Raw genomic sequence first — 18,107 nt, forward strand, 5'->3', positions numbered from 1 at the left:
TGTCTCTATGAGAAGAAAGCAGAGGGAGACTTGACACCACCCAAAAGAAGAGAAGTCAATGTGACCACAGAGGCAGAGACTGGAGTGGTGTGGTCACACTGAGGAATGCCAACAGCCACTGGAGGCTGAGAGAGTCAAGAAACCCGTGCTTAGCGCCTCTGGAGGGAGTGTGGCCATGCTGACACCTTGCTTTTGACCCAGAGGTACTGATTTGGGAAAAGCAACCAATAACATCTGCCACAGACGTCAAGTGACCACTTCATGGACCATAGGAAGGAGATAGACGTGGACATAGTGTATTGGCCAAGCCCCAGAGTCAAATGTTGGTACCTCAAGAACACCAGCATGGGGGCATCACGCCAACTTTCTCACCAAGCAAGTCAGTGGATTCCCACGTCCTTCTGTGAGGGAGTATAGGGACACTGCCAAGGAAACTGGCCACTTTCCCCAGGGTGAATTTTTACCCAGCCATGGCTTGGCTGACCTTCCCAAGTAAGCACACAGCAAGGAACATTCCTCTTGAGGTAGGTGAGTTTCCTTAGCAACGTCAGCCAACGCATTCTGTCTTCTGACTCCTGGTTCTGTCTTCCTGGATGCTGTCTACAGGCAAGTGAAGTATGGTCTCAGCTTTACACCCCCTTATAAATGGCTTCCCTCTATTTCTAGTTCTCTTAATTCAGACATGATACATGACCTTCCCGGCAGCTGTTCACCAACTGATTTGGGACAAGGGGAGGGAAGCTTTCTTCTAGACTCTTTGCCTCCCTTTCATACTAACTAAGCTGGCTGAAGACCCAAGGCCCTGGAATAGCTTGGCTTCTACTACAAAGATAAAGAGAAACCCTTGCCAGGAGACCCCCTAAACAGAGGGCATTTGTTGGAGTTAAACATCCTTCAAATCTGACTAGCAACTCCACCCCCAAGTAAATGTGTTTTTTTTTTTTTTGTCTTGTTTTGTTTTGTTAGTTTGTTTCATTAATTTTGAAAATGTGGATGGTTTGGGGTTTGGCTCACAGAACAGTATAAAACAAAAGTCTTGTCATCTGGAAAATACCTTTTTCGGTAAATACTCTCAAATAAGACTAAATTTAAAAGGAACCCACTGAGACTGCCAGGTAATGTAATGGCTTTTTGTCCAAAAATCATTTGGAGGCGAACGCTTCTGCTGACCCACAACTTGGGCCTAGTGAGGTTTTAAATCTAACACTTTTGCGATTATAACTCTCCTACTGGGCCGTTAATCTGATTGTTTATTAAAGCTCCACTGACTTGTTCGTTTAATGAGTTTCTCTAGCACAGTCAATGCTCTTCAGAGAGGAAGTGCTATGGGACCCCAGGCTCGTAATGGTAACTGACAATATGTCACGGGGGATGGAGGCCTTGAGGGCTCCAAGCAGAAGATGGATGAGACTCTCTACCCGTAGCTCATTTCAAGAGTAGTTCAGCAGTTCTGTGTCTGAGTTAACTGCCTAGATCTCTGCTGTGCAGCAAAACATTTGTTACTTTGGCTCCATTTGCTCACCTTGCAACTAGAATTCCGTAGCAGTGGTCTCAGGGCATTGAAATCCTTCATCATGCTGGCAGGCATGGAAGGCACCGGAAGAAGCAGCTATGTGAAATAGCTCATGGAGACCAAACATCCCTGGGAAGGTGACCAAGGCGGACAGATAGTACAGAAGCAGAGAACAACCCAAGGTGGATGGAATGAGCCCTGGGTGGGATTGTACCATGGCCTGAACAAAATTTTGCCAACTATCATAAGGATTTCCCTTTTTCCTCCACACTCCCCAGCCTCTCGTAGACCTAATTAAGCATGCTCCCCATTTGTCAGAATCATACCCATTTCTGCTTAGCCCTATCTGCCTTGCATATGGAAATGTCCACACCCAGTGGCTAGTCCATTGGGAGCTCAATTCTTTCAACCTGGTAAATGAAGTTGGGTCACTGTTCTTGTGAGAGGCATGTTGAGAGCAGGACTTTCATAAAAATGTAGCAAGAGGCACATGGATAAATTAAAATTTTCTAGTGACCATATTAAAATAAAGGACACAGATTAAATTAATTTTAGAACATGTTTTATTCTATGTTCTAAAATGTATACCAAATATTTTCATTTCAACGTGGGGCACTGTCCATATTTCAAGTGTTTCATAGCCAGTGGTCACTGAGATTCTAGAACCAGTCTCTCTGGTGGGTCAGCTGCACTGCAGGAATTCTCATGGCAGCATTTTCAGCTAGGTATTAGCATTTCTAGGCAAGACTGTGGATGAGATATTTTGCAGCAGGCAAGTCCTCATTGGGTCCTGAATTTACACCAGTCAGGCACAAATCTACTTCGCATATTGCCCATCTGATAACTGTATATATATATATATATATATATATATATATATATATATATATGTCTTTCATGATCCCAAAATGCCACTGTTGAGAATTCTTAGGAAGAGATGAAATGAGGGGAAAGTCTCATAATGAATATATACCCTTGGAGGCAAAGTCTAAGATCAATTCTCTAAAAACTTGGGAAGTTAAGGGCTGATGCTGTCTATGGTTATATCAATATACTTTTCTTCTTCCTCTTTTGTTTGTTGTCTCAGACGTTCTGCCTCTTTTTTCTGCTCATGCCTTTTCTCTTTGCTGCTTCTTTCACATAATAGTAGAACTCTTTCACTGTCAGGAATATAATTTTTAAATATATGTAATAAATTAATAATGAGAAGAACAAATAGAGCAGGTTATAAAGTTCACACTATTTTCCTGTGTTTATACCATCTGTAAGAAGCTGCCTAATGTGGAAAAAGATAGAATTTCAAAATTGGATTGATGGAGATTGTGACCTTCGTCCAACTTTCCGGCTTAAAATTTCAGCTATTTGAGTTGCAGTGTACTGAAACACGTACCCGTGAGGAGAGTTTTCGATTGCAAATTACAGAATGCCTGACCAACGGTGGCTTTCCCATTCAGAGGTTTCTTTTCCTTCGATGACAAGAAGCCTGAAGGCAGCTGGATGTTGGCTTTGGCTCTGCTGTTGGACAATGTCATCAGAGACAGGGTCTCCTTCTCCTCCCCCACCCTTAGTGTGTGGCTCTTCAACCACATGCTTGGTATCTCATGGAAGCAAATGGCTGCTAAAGCTGCAGACAGCAATCCATGTTTAAGGAAGGAAGAGATTCTTATCAGAAGAACAAAACATTTCTAAGAACTGTGTCCCCAGGCATTCACAGCTACACAAGGGGTTGAGAAAATGTGTATTTAGTTTCTTAGCTTCTAAAGGGGAAGTTTTGAGAAGAGACTGTTGAGGTAGTGAGCAAAGGAAGATGGCCACAGTGTGGCTCCCTAATCGCTGGACAGCCGCAAACATACACCGAGGGCTCATAAGATGTAAGATAACATGCTAAGCTTTTTACAGACGTCATCTCATTTTATCCTCACAACTCTGACATACGTCTCCTATTATTACCCGCATTTTTTTAGTTAAAAAAAACTAGACCTTAGAGAGGTAAATTAATTTACCCAAATCACATGAGATCCCCTTGTTGCACCAATATCACCAAATAACTACCCCGATTGGCATGTAGGTCCCGTGCCACATAACTTATCATACTTTATCCAACTGCCTGTTAATATTTTACTCCACGAAGGCAGTGAGAGAGAGAAAGGAAGGACTCAAGGGTAACTTTATCGTTTCTGGCTTGAGAAACTGTTATAGGATGGTCTGTCTCCTGGGAGAGGAAGAGTAGTTTTTGGCAGACATTATGTAAGTTCTGTCCAGGATGCATTTAATAGGTGGTGCCTGTCAGTCAGCCAAGTGGCCGAGGGTAATGGATGTGAGGAGTGCAGGAGAAATCGCATGGGTAGAATTTCTGAGTTCTAAGAGGTTGATGGTCACAATGAAACTGATATCACCTTCCTAGACTTCCTTTTCTTAAGGAACAGGAAGGTAAATAGTTCTTCTAGGTATGCAGGAGAAACGTAGAGATGACTGAGAGATCACAGTGGCTTATTTTCTGCTCACCAACACCGTGGTGGGTAGCTTCTAAGATGGCCCCTGGTGATGCCCCCCTCCTGCTATTCACATTTTCATGTAATCAACCCACAACTGCCTTGAGTGGTTTGGATCTAGTGACTTGTTTCTGATCAATAGGACAATGGCAAAGGTGATGAGATGTCATTTCCATGATTAAGTTACAAGTGATTGTAACTTCTGTCTTGCTAACAGATTCTCTCTATGTGCCCTCTTGGCTCTCATGCTTTGCTGAAGTAATGAACATGTTGAAGAGGACCACGTGGCAAGGAAATGAGAGTGGGCTTGGCCAACAGCTGTCAGGAACCCGAGGTCTTCAGTCCAGCAGCCTGTAAGGAACAGAATTCTGCCAACAGTCTGAGTGAACTGGAAAGTGGATCCTTCCCCAGTCAAACTTTCAAATAAGAGCCCAGTCCTGTCAATAACTTGATGCGGTCTGTGAGAGACCTGAAGTAGAGGAGCCAGCTAGGCTGCATCCCTGACCCACAAGCACGGAGACAGTAAGTCTGTGTTGTTTAAACCGCTAACTTAATTTATTAAGTGGCAATAGACATAGATGTAAACATGCCAAGTTTAGCTGTGTGAGCAGAGACCAGGCCCATGTAGCATTTAGCTGGGGTATATGCTTACCTAATTCCAAGAGCCAAGGGAAGGTAGACTCTCTTTGGTGATTCAGAAATACTGCAGAGAGATGGCTTATATGTGGAAATAAACTACTCAGTTGGCCAATTAAAACCAGAATTGAGAATCAAAGAATTTGGTTCCCAGGAGAAATGAGAAAACCCTGGGAGGGATGCAGCTATATTTAGGCCAGACTGTGAGCAGCGGAAGCTGCGTGTGAACCAGGCCGAGACTTGCTTTGGGAGTAGGCTAGGAGCCTCAGGAGGTAGATAAACATTAAACATAACCATGCAGTGAAAGGCTTTAGACAGGGTTGAGAAAGCTAAGTAATCTTCAGGGGGATTATCAAGGGAAGTTGTAGATTTTCCTTTCCTGGAATCCCTAAAAATAGTAGTGATCTTAACTCATTAAATAAATGACAAAAACTTGAATTGATGATCAAAATCATTCAGTATCCTGTTCTGTAAGCAATTTCCTTTCTTGCGTTTCTCCTCTCCTCTCTTCTTTTTTTTTTGAACAAAGCTTTCAAATATATATTTGAGAAACACTCACAGTGGCCTCCTAAATCTAAATCTCTTCACCTACATTTAAAAATTAAACCCATCAACCAAAACCCTCATCTTCAGCACATCCAGGAAATGGAAAACACCTACGTCCATTGATCTCTTTGACCGTATTGGACATTGCTGGAACAACTTGAAGCAGAGTCTGAGGATGAGGAGGCATTCAGGTACCATGAGACCTACTAAGAGATGATCCTGTGGTGACCCAGGAGAATGTCCTGGTTTGTGGGAAATACACCCTGAAGTGTGTGGCGTTAGAGGACATCGTGGAAACTTCTCCTCTCCTCTCTTCTTACACTGACACTCTTCGTATTGGTCTGCTTGGGCTGCTGTACCAAAATACCACAGGTTGGGTGGCTCAAACACAGAAATTTATTTTCTCAGCAGAGAGAGATCTCTGGTGTCTCTTCCTCTTGTTATAAGGATACCAATCCTATCAGATTAGAGCCCCACACTCACAAACTCATTTAATATTAACTATCTCCCTGAAGGTCCTATCTCCAAATACAGTCATATAGGGTGTTAGGGCTTCAACATATGAATTTTGGGGGACACAATTCAATCCATAACACTTTCCAACCACTAACCGCTATAAAATTAAGCTCAGTTCGGGCAGGAACTTGGATTGTCTTTTCCACCAAGATGTCTTGTTTTTCAAAGGCCTATTTCAGTGCCTGGAGCGTAGTAAGTCCTCAATAAATTATTTGTTGAGTGAATGAACGATGGCCTTGTTTTCTTCCATCAAATTGGGATTGCAATTGAAGAAGTCTATGAGAATAGGTCAAGTAGCCAGGTATTTATTTTTTCACGGACAGTTTTCTTGTAATCTTGTGTGAAGGTTTTTTTTTTTTTCTTTTCAGTTTTGTTATGATTTGTATATATCATTGGGATTTTAAATCCTCTGATTTATTTACCCATTTTACTCACCAAAGATTTATTGAGCACTTGATAGATGCTCAGCACAGGACTCGGTGTTCTAGGTCAAGCTAAGCAGGATAAGGCACTACCCTTGTTCTCAAGGCACTTGTCATGTGCTTACTGAGGGATGTGGTCAGCACAGGAAACAGTTAGGTAACCACACAATTATAATATACATAGCTGAACTATCGAAAAGATCGGTTCCCTGCCCTTGGACTAATAAGAGAATACAATCCTATATAAAACACAAAGGATACCTGCTAGCTGATGGTAGAGCTTTCTTTATGGCAGAGCTCTTTAAGGGCTGATGGAAGTAGCTCAGGTAAGCTCAAGAAATGCCTTAAAACTCACTCGTATAAAACTCTACCATAAGGCAGCTGAGAAAATACAAAAGGAGCCTTTGGTGATGGGCTCCCATCTCCTGCTATTCTCTTACACACAAACAGGAGCAGGTTCAAATGTTTATCTTTAAAGGTTCAGGAAGGGGAGAAAGGAGGACAAGGAAGGGATGGAAGGGCCTGGTGGGGCCTGGTGGGCAACCTGTCTCCAGAGGCAGGCAAGGGGTGGGAGGGTCTCCATGTTCTTAGGATCCACCTCACCGTACCTCATCCTGGGCCAACATCTACAGTGAGGCCCCTTGAATCTTTGCTGCTGTCCTAGGATTCTCAGACAGCCACAGAACCCAGAATTTTCACTACTGATATCTAAGCTAGCAAGGACAACCACTACGAGATGGAATCGCGGCCAGACCTCCAGAGCCCAAGGTTGGCCGGCTGCTCAGACTTGCCCAGTCACTCATTAATCTTGAAATAATATGACTCACATCTTACATCTTTGCATTTTTGCAAAGTCCCACTTATTTTGTTATGACTTTCCTCAGGTTTGATGACTTGGCTAGCTTCCCATGGGCCCTGAATAGATCAGATACAATCCTGTCCAAGCATAGGAGACTGATCCCCGGCCTTTCTCATGTTTCTTTCTGCTCCTGGATCTATGAATCACAGGACCCAACGTCAACTTCCACTGTCCAATTTTAGCAGGAAAGAATGACGGGGAGAAGGAACAAGGATCTGAGCTCTCCTTACTTGAGCCTGCCCATCCTGGAAAAGTCAGCCTCCTTCTGGGACCAAAAACAATGTTCATTAGACACAAAGCAAGGCTGCGTGCTCTCCTGGAAATCGCTGAGCTGGGAGCCGACCCAGAGCGGGGCTAGAGCAGATCCAAGAACAGGAGTGACGGTAACGCCTGGGCACTGCTGCCATTCTCCCTAGAGATTTCATGCTTTGCGTTGTCTCTGCTATTTAGTGTAGGGTATTCCACCCATGGCATCGGCTCATTTCCTGTGGGCGTTCAGTGAGGTCAAATAATACATCGCGCGTGAGGGCCCTTTACCAAGCCGAAGGTACGGTGAGGATGTATGAGTTAGGGGCTGTAGCCGCCTCTGTACCATCAGAAGCACACCTCCCATGGGAGTGGAGCACCGTGTCTTGTTTCAGACTGTGGGCTTCACACCCAGACCGTGTGAGCTTGAAGACGAGCACTCTGTGAACCCAGCCTTCCTCACCTGCAAAGTGGAGGAATAAGAAGAAGGACCAACTCTGTAGTCTGTCATGAGACGTAAATGAGGAAAAGTCTGTCAAGGACAGGACCAGGAACAAAGTAGTCAATCCATGTTCCTTACTGTTCCTCCAGTGGGCAGAGCTGGGTGCTAACTTGTCTTTGGTCTCTTTTCCTTTATGCTATTTTTCGAGTTAGCACCATCACACAGATTGCAGTGGTCCAGCTAAAGGCCAGAAGACGGTACATTTAGATAGTAGGAATTGTCACGGAGCAACGAAAAAGAGATAATGCACTTCTGTAGGCGAGGGGAGATCTTCGGCCCTGAAGGAAATCACGTGTAAGGCCTTGGGGAAAGCACAGGGAAAGCTAGAAACTTTTGTCTAGCACTGTTACCGTTTGTGGGAAACTGAGGGAGGTTTAAAGCATTTGCCTCTTTCTTCTCTGGCTTCACTCAGGTTACTTGGTGACATATTTCTCATTGTGACATATCCAATAGATAGAAGAGCTTCCAGTCCCATTTTCAGACATTCCGTAATCCTGCAGAGGTGAAAGGGCATGAAAGGCTATGGACTAGAATGTTCCTTTCGAGAGGACTCCATGCCTCTGAGCCCTTGGCAGTCTAAGGAATAGCAAAGTCTTTTGGTCAGAAAGATGCCTACGAAAGTCACTCCAATTTCTGGCTACACGTGGTGAATTAAACTCATGAGTTCATCTTTACTTTCTTCAAAATCTTGATGGAAAAAAAAAAAAAGATAGTTATAAGCCCACGAGGACAAGGGGGATGGGAAAGGAGAAGAGCAACAACATTTTGGAAGCTAGACAGCTGAAGAAAGCATGGCTGCTTACTTCCCAGACTACAGAGAGCTAAACTCTCAGTAGGTGCCGGAGGCAGGCTGGGGCTAGCGCATGGGGAAGGACCTCAGTCATATGAAGCCCCAGGTCCCTCTGAAAGTGGGAGTGCAGGTAGGTTAGAAAAAAAGAAGATTATTTGAAACATGGAATAAATAACAGGCAGTTAGAATCCTCACTCAGCCTCCCTGCCTAGGATTTCAGGCACAGGATTTCATTTGATAGACTATGGCCATTTGGGGCTCTATTATAAAGATTCCTACTTCCTCTGGGGATATAATTTGGTGTTTTCTGTTGTGGCCTTTCCTGTTTTCAGACTCCCTTGAGGCCAGACTCCCTGGGGAGAGTCTACTAGAAACACTTGGGTATCGGGGAGAGTGGGTACAGCTGGAGGCCTGTGGTGGTGGGTGTGGTGAGCCCCTGCACCGAGAACAGTCCACAGGCTGGAAGGCTGCCTCTCTGTTGGCTCCTAGAATACAGGCTGCCAGACCTCAACCCTCTAGGCAGGAGGTTGGACAACTCTTCTCTGGATAAACTGATCGCCTATGAACTTTAGTTAATGGTAACGTATCAATCCTGGTCCCAGGTCATCAGGGTTGGCATTGTACCCTAACGTGGCTTCCCATATTCCTCACGTGGTATCTGAGAGTAAGAATAAAGACAGTGGTTTTCTAGGTGGTTCACATACCGTGGTTGGTGAAGAGGACTTCAGTTTTGGGGTAGCCCGGAACAGGCAGCACTGGCATGCTGGCCTGAGACCGTCCCGTTATTCCTAGTAGCACCAGGAGTGGCTGTCCCCCAGAACTCTGGTGTGGCCCCTAGGGCATAACTTCCTTTCTGGAAATCACCCTGGAACTTATTCAGAAGCACATTTTCTGGAAATCATTGGAATGGCCATCGGCAAACCTTTATCTGAGCCTGGAGCATGGCAGCGACACCTGAGCATTTTAGTCAAAACACCAAGGTCAGCAAAATGCAACGGATGGCGTGTGGATAGGTCAAGAGAAGGCAGCTTGGCCAAATAAATAATTACGGGGGGAAGGGAATATATATACCTGGGGCACTTTCTTCGGTGAGCACCCTACACGTTGAAGCAGTTTAGTATCTGCTCTACTGTCCTAGCTTGGCCGTGGATTTGCTTTGGCCCTTGATCTGGGGTGCTGTTTAAAGTGTAAAGTGAATGGGAATATTCACGGGAGGGAGGATCTTGTTAAAATGCAGATTCTGATTCAGTAGATCTTGGTGGGGCTGAGACTCCGCATCTCTCACCAGCTTCTGGGGAAGCCGATGCGGATGCGGGCAGTGCAGGGGAACACCCTTTGAGTATGAAGGACATGACACTTCTGGATTTTGGTTGCCTCACATGTAACACGGGACATTAGTACCTTCCTCCTAGAATGTAAAGATGTTAGAAGAGCACCTGCTGCAGAGTAAGCACTCGATAAACTGACTGTTTTTTTTTTATGAAAAATGGGAGCAATGAGAGCACCACCTTGAAGATCACGTGAGACTATGAAGGTCAAGTGCTCCACGTGAGGACTGATGCCTGGGAAGCATTGGCCGTGGACTTCCTATGTGCCCGGCCTTGGTGTGTTTTCTCGTTTAATTCCTGTCCCTCTGTGAGGTGGGTACTAATATCCTGCCCTCTTAGCACATGTGCAAACCAAGACTTAGCTTAAGAATCTTGCAGAAGACCACAAGTTTGCTAGGTGGTAGAGCTGGGATTTACACCCAGATCATGTGGCACCAAAATCTGTGAATTTAGTCACCAGCTGTAACTGTTACTGTTATTAGTGTTGTCTTTTTAAGTCCTCATAACCAAGGTGGGGTTTTATACCCATTTTATAGGAGAGAAAGCACTTTGGGGGACTATAGTAAACTTACCTAATGTCATATACACAATCTCTATCCCCTTCTCATGTACGAGGCACGCAGGTCAGAATCGGGGTCCTCCTCTCCTTGCCACAGACCCCCGTGTTTTTCATAAGGGTCTCTGACAACTGCTGAACAGTATTGGCGGTCCTTCTCATACCATGGGGGTGATTGAGAGAAGCCCTCCTTTCTCACCGTGGGACTTGCGCTTCTATTCCCTGCCGCCTGAACGCTGTGGAACAACAGAAAGAAAGCGCAGAGTGGAACTTTGCTGTGTTGCTTTGGAAAAGCGACTAACTCCTGTTAGGCATGCGTGGGCAATGGCCTGGATGGAGAAAGGTGGTACAATTCTAGACAGCTCGAAGAAATGGAGAGAATGCACGGACTCTGAGAGGGAGAGGTGCACGCGGGCCATTTGCTGGGGAGCCATAGTGTCCACACCAGTGGTGAAGTGAAGACACAGGTTTAGGCAGAAGGGAGAGTTGACTTGAGATGCAGAGACCTCAGGTGAGCCCACAGGTGTATCTGGAGCTGGGGTGGCCCTTCAGAGCCATAGGATGGGGCTTTCCCACTCCCACATGACTGGTCACTGCATGCACATTGTCCCTGGGGCAGGGCATGTGACTGTCGGGTTGGAGGGAGGGCGGTTCTGTCCAGCGGAGTGCAGTGCCTGGCCACTCAGCAGAGGGTTGTGAGCCACCAACACCCCAGCATCCAGGGGCACCAGTGACTCCACTCTGAAGGCAGAGCTGGGACTCAGACCACAGCACCCACTCCCGGGCAGCACATCATGTAGGCTAGCCGGTGCTGAGCTTGGCAGCATTATAAAAACAGCTACAACCTTGCTTCAAGAAGAAATGACCCCATAAACAAATGCAAAGTCTCTTTGTGAAATGATAATGATTTCATTAATGATTGCAACCAACCAAGGAGGCCCCACACTCCTGCCCAGCCCTAAGAGACTTCAAGCTCAATTATGGGGTGGGAAGAGAAAATAATGTAAAAGAGCTAAGGAGGTACTGTGTGTGCAAATTGTCAGCATGAAGTATTTCAGCCCTTTCAGCCCATTCTGGGTTTTCTCTTTCCAACTTATATCAAATGCGCTTGGGTACACACACATACACACACACACACTCACTCACACACACACACACACACACACACACAGAGTTAACCTTGGATATAACTTCTTTTTAGAAACATAAGCTCCTGAATCAACTCCAATAACAACTCCCTAGACTATCTTTGAAAGGAGCAGATGAATGAGTTTGACAGAAAACTTTTGCTTGAAATGTTCCCCTTTCTCAGATTACATAAATTTGAGGGGAAAACCTGCCAAGTGTTCAGTGATGCTCTGCATGGTGGTTCCTGGCAGGGACACTCTGTACCAGCAGCTAAATGAATGTTTTCCTGAAACACTGACTTATCGTTCTTTATCACTCGCTCTGTTTCCCCTTTCCTGTGCCACGGCCTTCTAGATGATCTGGGTAGGGGTAGAAAAAAAAAAAAAACCCAAACTTTTCTAGAACCATGGAAGATACTGCATATTGAGGTTGGCTGCTGAGAATTCACTTGGCTGATCAGACCACAGTGATGATGAACACAGCTCTTCAAAGCCATCTTATCAAGCCGAAAGTGGACACTGGGGGGGCAGGTCCTCACACTAGAGTGTCTGGACATTTAGGGCTGTTGCCTTGTGTTAGGAAGCTTCTCCCAGAGCAGAATGACCCATAGGACGGATTTAGTCACATATTCCCCAGCTGAAAACCCTTCTCTTGTGCTTAAAATGAATCCCAAACCCCCCTGGCTTGGCCTGCCAAGTTGCAGGTAGCCCAGGCCCTGCCCCCTTTCCCCACCTCATTTGGGGCATGCTCAAGCCCATTCTCTGTATACCCCGCCATGCTGATGACCCCCTGCAGGTCCCTCCAACAAGAGGAGGACTTTCCAAATCCACGGCCTCCACCCCTGCTTCCTAGAATGTTCTTCTCGCCCTTCAGTGGCACATTGCTTCTACAGGTCAGCTTCAAGGTCAAAGGCCGTCCCTGACCCTGCTCTTCCACTTATAAGCTCTGTCCTCCCAGTGTGCTCTTGCTTTTCCTCACTGGGTGTGCCTCTCAAAACTTGTAATTATTTATTTGCTTATTTCTTTGTTTATTATCTCTTTCCCACACACCAGACCCTCCTTCCTAAATCCGCAGGGCCCTGGTCACACCATTCCCCGTGTCAGGTCACAGTAGTTCTTTGGGAAATATTTGTCCCCCACCCAGAGCTTAAGTCCTCTGCTTCCTATTTTACAAAATATTTATAGATTTTAAAGGAAGGTGCTGTTTATGTAGAAATATCCCAGAAACATAGGATGGATGAGATGTGTTTTAGGCTGGGACATTCCAAACCCTTTTTGCAACTAATGGCTCCTTCCTCCTGTTCTCATGGTGGCTGAAGTATAATTTACATGCAGTATATTGTGCACATTTTAAATGCCTTTTACATATATATCCATCCATGGAGAGCTAGATGGAATGTTTGTCTAGAGCTTCCCTTGTGGGGAGGTTGGCAGGTGTCCCCTTCTCAGTCAATGCCTTCCAAAAGGTAACCACTATTATAATTTCTATCAGTATAGGTCACTTTTGACTGTTTCTGAACATCGTAAGTGGAGTCATACCTCACATATTCTTTCATGCCTATCTTTCTTTGCTGGTCTCAGGAATTGCTTTGTGATATTCCTTTGCGTGAATGTACCAGTGTATTGATTCATTCTAGAGTTAAAGGACACTTGGGTTGTATCCAGTTAATGGCTGTTGTAAGCAGTGATCTTGGGGACATCACTGTACAGGTATTTTGGTGGACATGAGAACTCTTATCTGCTGGGGAACTGCTTCCAGATAGGCATATGTTTGGGCTTCGTAGACACCACGAAACAGTGTTCCCAGGTGGCGGTACTGGTTTACTCCGTCTTGCTCCATATTGTCACCAGCACTTCGTACTTCCCCACACTCAACGTTTACCATTCTGATAGGCATGTGGTATACCTCCTTGGGTTTTGATTTGCATTTCTCTGATGCAAAATGAGGCTGAATACTTTTTTTAAATGTGTATGGGCCATATGGGTATTTCAGGCATGTGTGTGTGTATGTGTGAATTGTCTGTGTATGTGGAGTCCCTATTTAAAACATTTTGGCCATTTTCAAAAGATGGATTGTCTGTCTTTCTCTTATTGATTTGTAGGAGTTCATCTTATGTTTTGGTTAGGAGTTATTTAAGAACTATATGTATTGCAAATATCTTCCCCAGTCGGAGACTTTCCTTTTCACTCTCCTAATGATATAATTTGGTAAACAGATGCTCCTCATGACATACAATGTGCCCATCTTTTATTTTATGATAGTGCTTTTCGTGTTCTCCATAATAAAATTTTTCCTACTTTGGGTCTCTTCTAGTGTTTTAAAAAAGAATAGTGTGGGAGCGATGTTTAAAGAGGGTCCTTTGTACATTTGAAATGGCCCTCGGACCAAGGTGGTTGAGGCATGACAATAAAATAGTTCCCCTTATGAGAGCCCAACCCATCCCTTCAGACCTTGCTCAAATTCCCGTTCCTTCGTGAGATGGCTGCCAACCAGCTTCCCCCTTCGCTCCTTTCAATAAGCACTGAGCTAAGTTAATCCCATCTGTTGGTAACTTTTTAGAAAGACTATAGGCTGAATTGCGCTCTTCCACAATTACCACTCAAAAATAGCTCAGACGGACAGCACAGAAATTATACTACACGGACAAGAGTCATTCACCAGGTATATTTGAAGTCTAAGCTCTTTTGAGCTATACACATGCACAAATGATTCAGTTGGTGGAAATCTCCCCCTTCCCCTCCATATTTAAACTTTTCAAACGGAAAGTAGTGCTAAAGAGGTTTGCATAAGGTGCGTCATGGAAATGCTGAGGCAATTCTGACTTTCACAGTGCAGAGAGGCCCCCCGGAAACCAAGGACTCCCCGTTTCTTACCACTCTCCTGGGAAAAGTTTCTCTTTCCCTCTCCCCAAACCCAACCTAATGAAAGAACTACTTAACCTGAGACAGATTAACATGGAAACTTCGCAGTAAATCTCACCAAGACTAACCACTTAGGTCATCCACTCCACTGTGTTTTTATTTTGTGACTACACAGGATGGTCATTTCAACTTTGGCTAAATTCGGCTGGCAATGACTGATGGTATCTGCTTTAAAACACTTAAAAAATTATTTCCAAATATGTTTTCCTCATCCATGTTTCTTTAGAACCTGCGTTCTGAAAACTCTGAGTAGCTTAAAAAGTCAAATGACCCCCAGAAGCCTGCGAAGAGGGTCAGCACAAAACGGCTGGCTGAAGGCGGCCGTTCTCCATCAGTCTCAAGAGCTCAGAAAATATTTCCTCCACTAGAGGGCAGCATTCCTCCACTTTTAAGTCTAATCTTTCTTTTGCTAATGAAAAACCAAAAACCTCCACAGCAAAGTCAAGTCAAAGCATTTGCTTATTATACACTCCTCAGATTTTATTTTTAAAAGGAGCCTGCATTTCTTCTCATGGAGACTCAGGGTTTTACAAGCAACGCTGTCCTCAGTTTCACCTGTACTGTGTCCAGTACAATATTGCTATATTCACAGTAGAACGGACTTTTAATTTCTGAGTGATCAGTCTGTTGTAAGTTTCTGATGAAACTAACGTACACCTTAGTCAAAAACCACAACAATCCTTCCGTAAGATGGCTGTGTTAACTGTTCTCGCGTGTTTTTCTGAGGCTCGGGTAATGAAAGTATTTCCCCACTCCCTTGTAACTGGCATTTGCATCTAAAGTAATTCATTAATGTACAGGAGGAGATGAGGCCTTGCACATAGAGCAGAAGGTAATGGTTTTATAGGTGTATCTTCGGTAATGCACTTCGGGCTACAGAAATAGAAATATCACATGTGACGAAAACAAATGTTTTTGAGCAACATGGCCATTGCATGAGTAGGATTGGTATATGTTTGTTGATCTACCATCCTTTCCTTTTTCAAATACTCAGTGGCCGCTACATTCTGGCAATCTAGCTTCATCCAAATTGTCTACCACGGACACTTGCCTCTTCACTTTATTTAAAAACAAGTGTTCTTGATAGCAAAGATGTTGGCTAATCATTTATATATTGGCAGGAGAAGTTTTGTGCCCTTCCAAAATTCAGCATTATCCATAATAGAGCGTAATATTATCAGATTATCTGTATTAGTATATGAATGCATTCATAAGCAATGCACATATTGTTTTTAAGCAGCTAATGGCTGAACAATCACTAAATAAAAAACATCCAGATTTTAAAAGCACAGCTGAAACATTTGTACAAATATACAAAGAGAAAAAACAATCATTCAGACACCATGAAACTTTTGTAATAAATAGGTTTGTCTGAAATCGGTCTCTATCACCCTGGACAAGCCTCCCCCCTGAGTCTGGGAAAGTACTCTACGGAGGTGGTGTTCAAAATCTACGGAGGAATATCTTTGGGGCCAAGCTCAGTGTTGCCTCCAGGAATTTTAATAGAGCTATGAAGTACTGACTCAAAATAGTGGATATACCCAGACTTGTTGAGCTGGATGCTGCTGATCATTTTTCTAGTCTAGATAGGACATGGCTGGATGCTGACAATCTGTGAGTTGTAGTCTATCCTCGAATCATGAAAATAAATGCTGGTGATCATGCATGTCCTGGGAATGTTGGGGTGCAGAGGACTGAGTGAGACCAGACAGGGATACCTCATGCAGTCAAAGTCAAGTTTACGTATGGTCCTACTTAAGTGGCCAGGAAGAAACAACGCACACACGTCAGGACTGGGACCGAAACAGATCACAAACAACACGAGTGCTATTTGTTACTGACGTCTCTGGCTTGGCTCAACATGAGAGAATGAAGATATAGGCTGTGCTGAGACTTTGATAAGAAAATACTACCTTTTTTTCCTAGAACCCTCTAAACAATGGATTATTACTCGATGATATGAGTATGATATGATCAGGAAACTTATCACCTTTTCCTAGCCCTTTTGTCCGAGAGGCTTGATTACAAGGAAGGAATCTCAAACAACCAAACACCCAGGGATTGAAAGGCAATTATTTTTTTTTTCGACAAACAACCAACAGAGGGCAAGAAAGCATGATAAAGAGGAGACAGATATTATGGTAGAGGCGGAGCGGTGAGCTCAGTTGGACATGGAGGGTGGCAGGCCGGGACGCCGGGTTTGGATGATTTTTGGCTTTGGGGAAGTCTTTGGATCCTCTTCTTCCTCTATGTCACTGTCGCACACGTGCACGACGACACTTGGGGTGGACTCAGTTCCTGCATGGAGCTCGTACTTCTCTCCTGAAAGGCAAGAAAAAGGGGGATGATAAAGGGGAAGGGAGCTCAAAGCAGATTCTTTGGCAACGTCTGTTCTGGAAGTAAGGAGAACATTTTACAGGGTCTCAGGAAACCCGGGTGTTATCCGGGAACGGCACGGGGCATCGCAAAATGGAGTGAGATCGCTCGGTCCCTGTATCTCTACCACCTATCAACTGGACAACCTGCAACGGGCCACTCACTCTCTCGCAGCCTCCGCCTCCTCAACTGTAAACTTCCACATGGTCACAGTGACAGCCCACGGGATCGTGGTGATGGCTGAGTGGGTCTGGCAGCTAGTTCTCGGTTTCTCTTCTGTTTCCCATCATCGGTTGCTAATTGCTCAGTGACCTTGGCCCAATGGCTTCACTTCTTCACCTTCTCCCCAGGGCGGTCTCTGAAGTGTCCTCCAGCCGCACTCTTTAGTAGTAAGAGCTGCCCCAGGATGGACTAAGGCAGGATCATCCCTTGTCCGGGATTTGCGGTGGCGGGGGTTAGATGACTGTCAAGGTCCCTTCGAGTTCCAAGAGTCTGTCCTTCTTGACTGGCTCATCTTATAGCCAAATGGCTGTTAGCTGGCTGGCTTCCTGTCTTTGTTTCACTTCAGAAGGTATTTACTGAGCACTCCCCATGTTCTGGCCTATTGCCGTGATAAAGGCTACAGGTACACTAAAAAATATTTGTGTCTACCGCAAGAGCACAGGCCAGTGGCCACATGCAGAAACAGGAAGTACTACAAAATACCATGGGAAGCGCTAGCGTGGCAAGAGATGCCAAGGACTATGGCACCAAACTGTAAGGAGAAGGTAACACTGAAAGACTTCCTGGTGGAGGTGAAATTGACTTAGGTCTAAAAGACAAGTAGAAGACCTCCGGGTGGTCAGGCAGGAGGAGGGGGCATTCTCCATCTGCATGCTTTTCACTTCTCAACTTAACTGCTGACATACTCATCTTCACCTTCCCCTGACATCCCGCCCTTCACTCCCCATCCTTCACAAATGGGGAAAATCTAAATGCAGTGTCTCCCAGACATCCTCCTGGTCAGTGGCTTTCCAGGTCTCACCAGATCAAATCCTTGTTTCTCAGATTAGGACAGGAGACCCTGCACAATCTCTTACCATTCACTACAGCCGCATCCTCATACCTACTGATAAAGGAAATTTCCGACTTTAGTGTTTGTGGGCTCTGCTCCTGGTCTCCCAGGGAAGCTATCCTTTAACATTTACCAAGGCCAAAATGACTCGGCAAAACCTCAAAGCGTGGGCTTGTATTTCTGCCCTGAGCACACATTGTAAGTCCGCTTCCTTAAAAAACA

General features: G+C 44.8%; 1 protein-coding gene across 4 annotated transcripts in view; it reads right to left on the reverse strand.

Moving 5' to 3' along the window:
* Positions 1–14,178: 14,178 nt before the first annotated feature.
* Positions 14,179–18,107, reverse strand: part of RCAN2 (regulator of calcineurin 2) — a 413,249-nt gene continuing 409,320 nt past the window's right edge. For all 4 annotated transcript variants that reach the window (XM_073905045.1, XM_073905044.1, XM_025890722.2 and 1 more), the window contains one exon: positions 14,179–16,777. In XM_073905045.1, the coding sequence (XP_073761146.1) occupies positions 16,617–16,777 (161 nt within the window). In that variant the 3' untranslated portion in view covers positions 14,179–16,616. The remainder of the gene's footprint in view (positions 16,778–18,107) is intronic.

Source organism: Callorhinus ursinus, unplaced genomic scaffold (genome assembly GCF_003265705.2).
Source record: "Callorhinus ursinus isolate GAN/ISIS: 27379988/994484 unplaced genomic scaffold, GSC_fseal_2.0 scaffold22, whole genome shotgun sequence".
Lineage (NCBI taxonomy): Eukaryota > Metazoa > Chordata > Mammalia > Carnivora > Otariidae > Callorhinus > Callorhinus ursinus.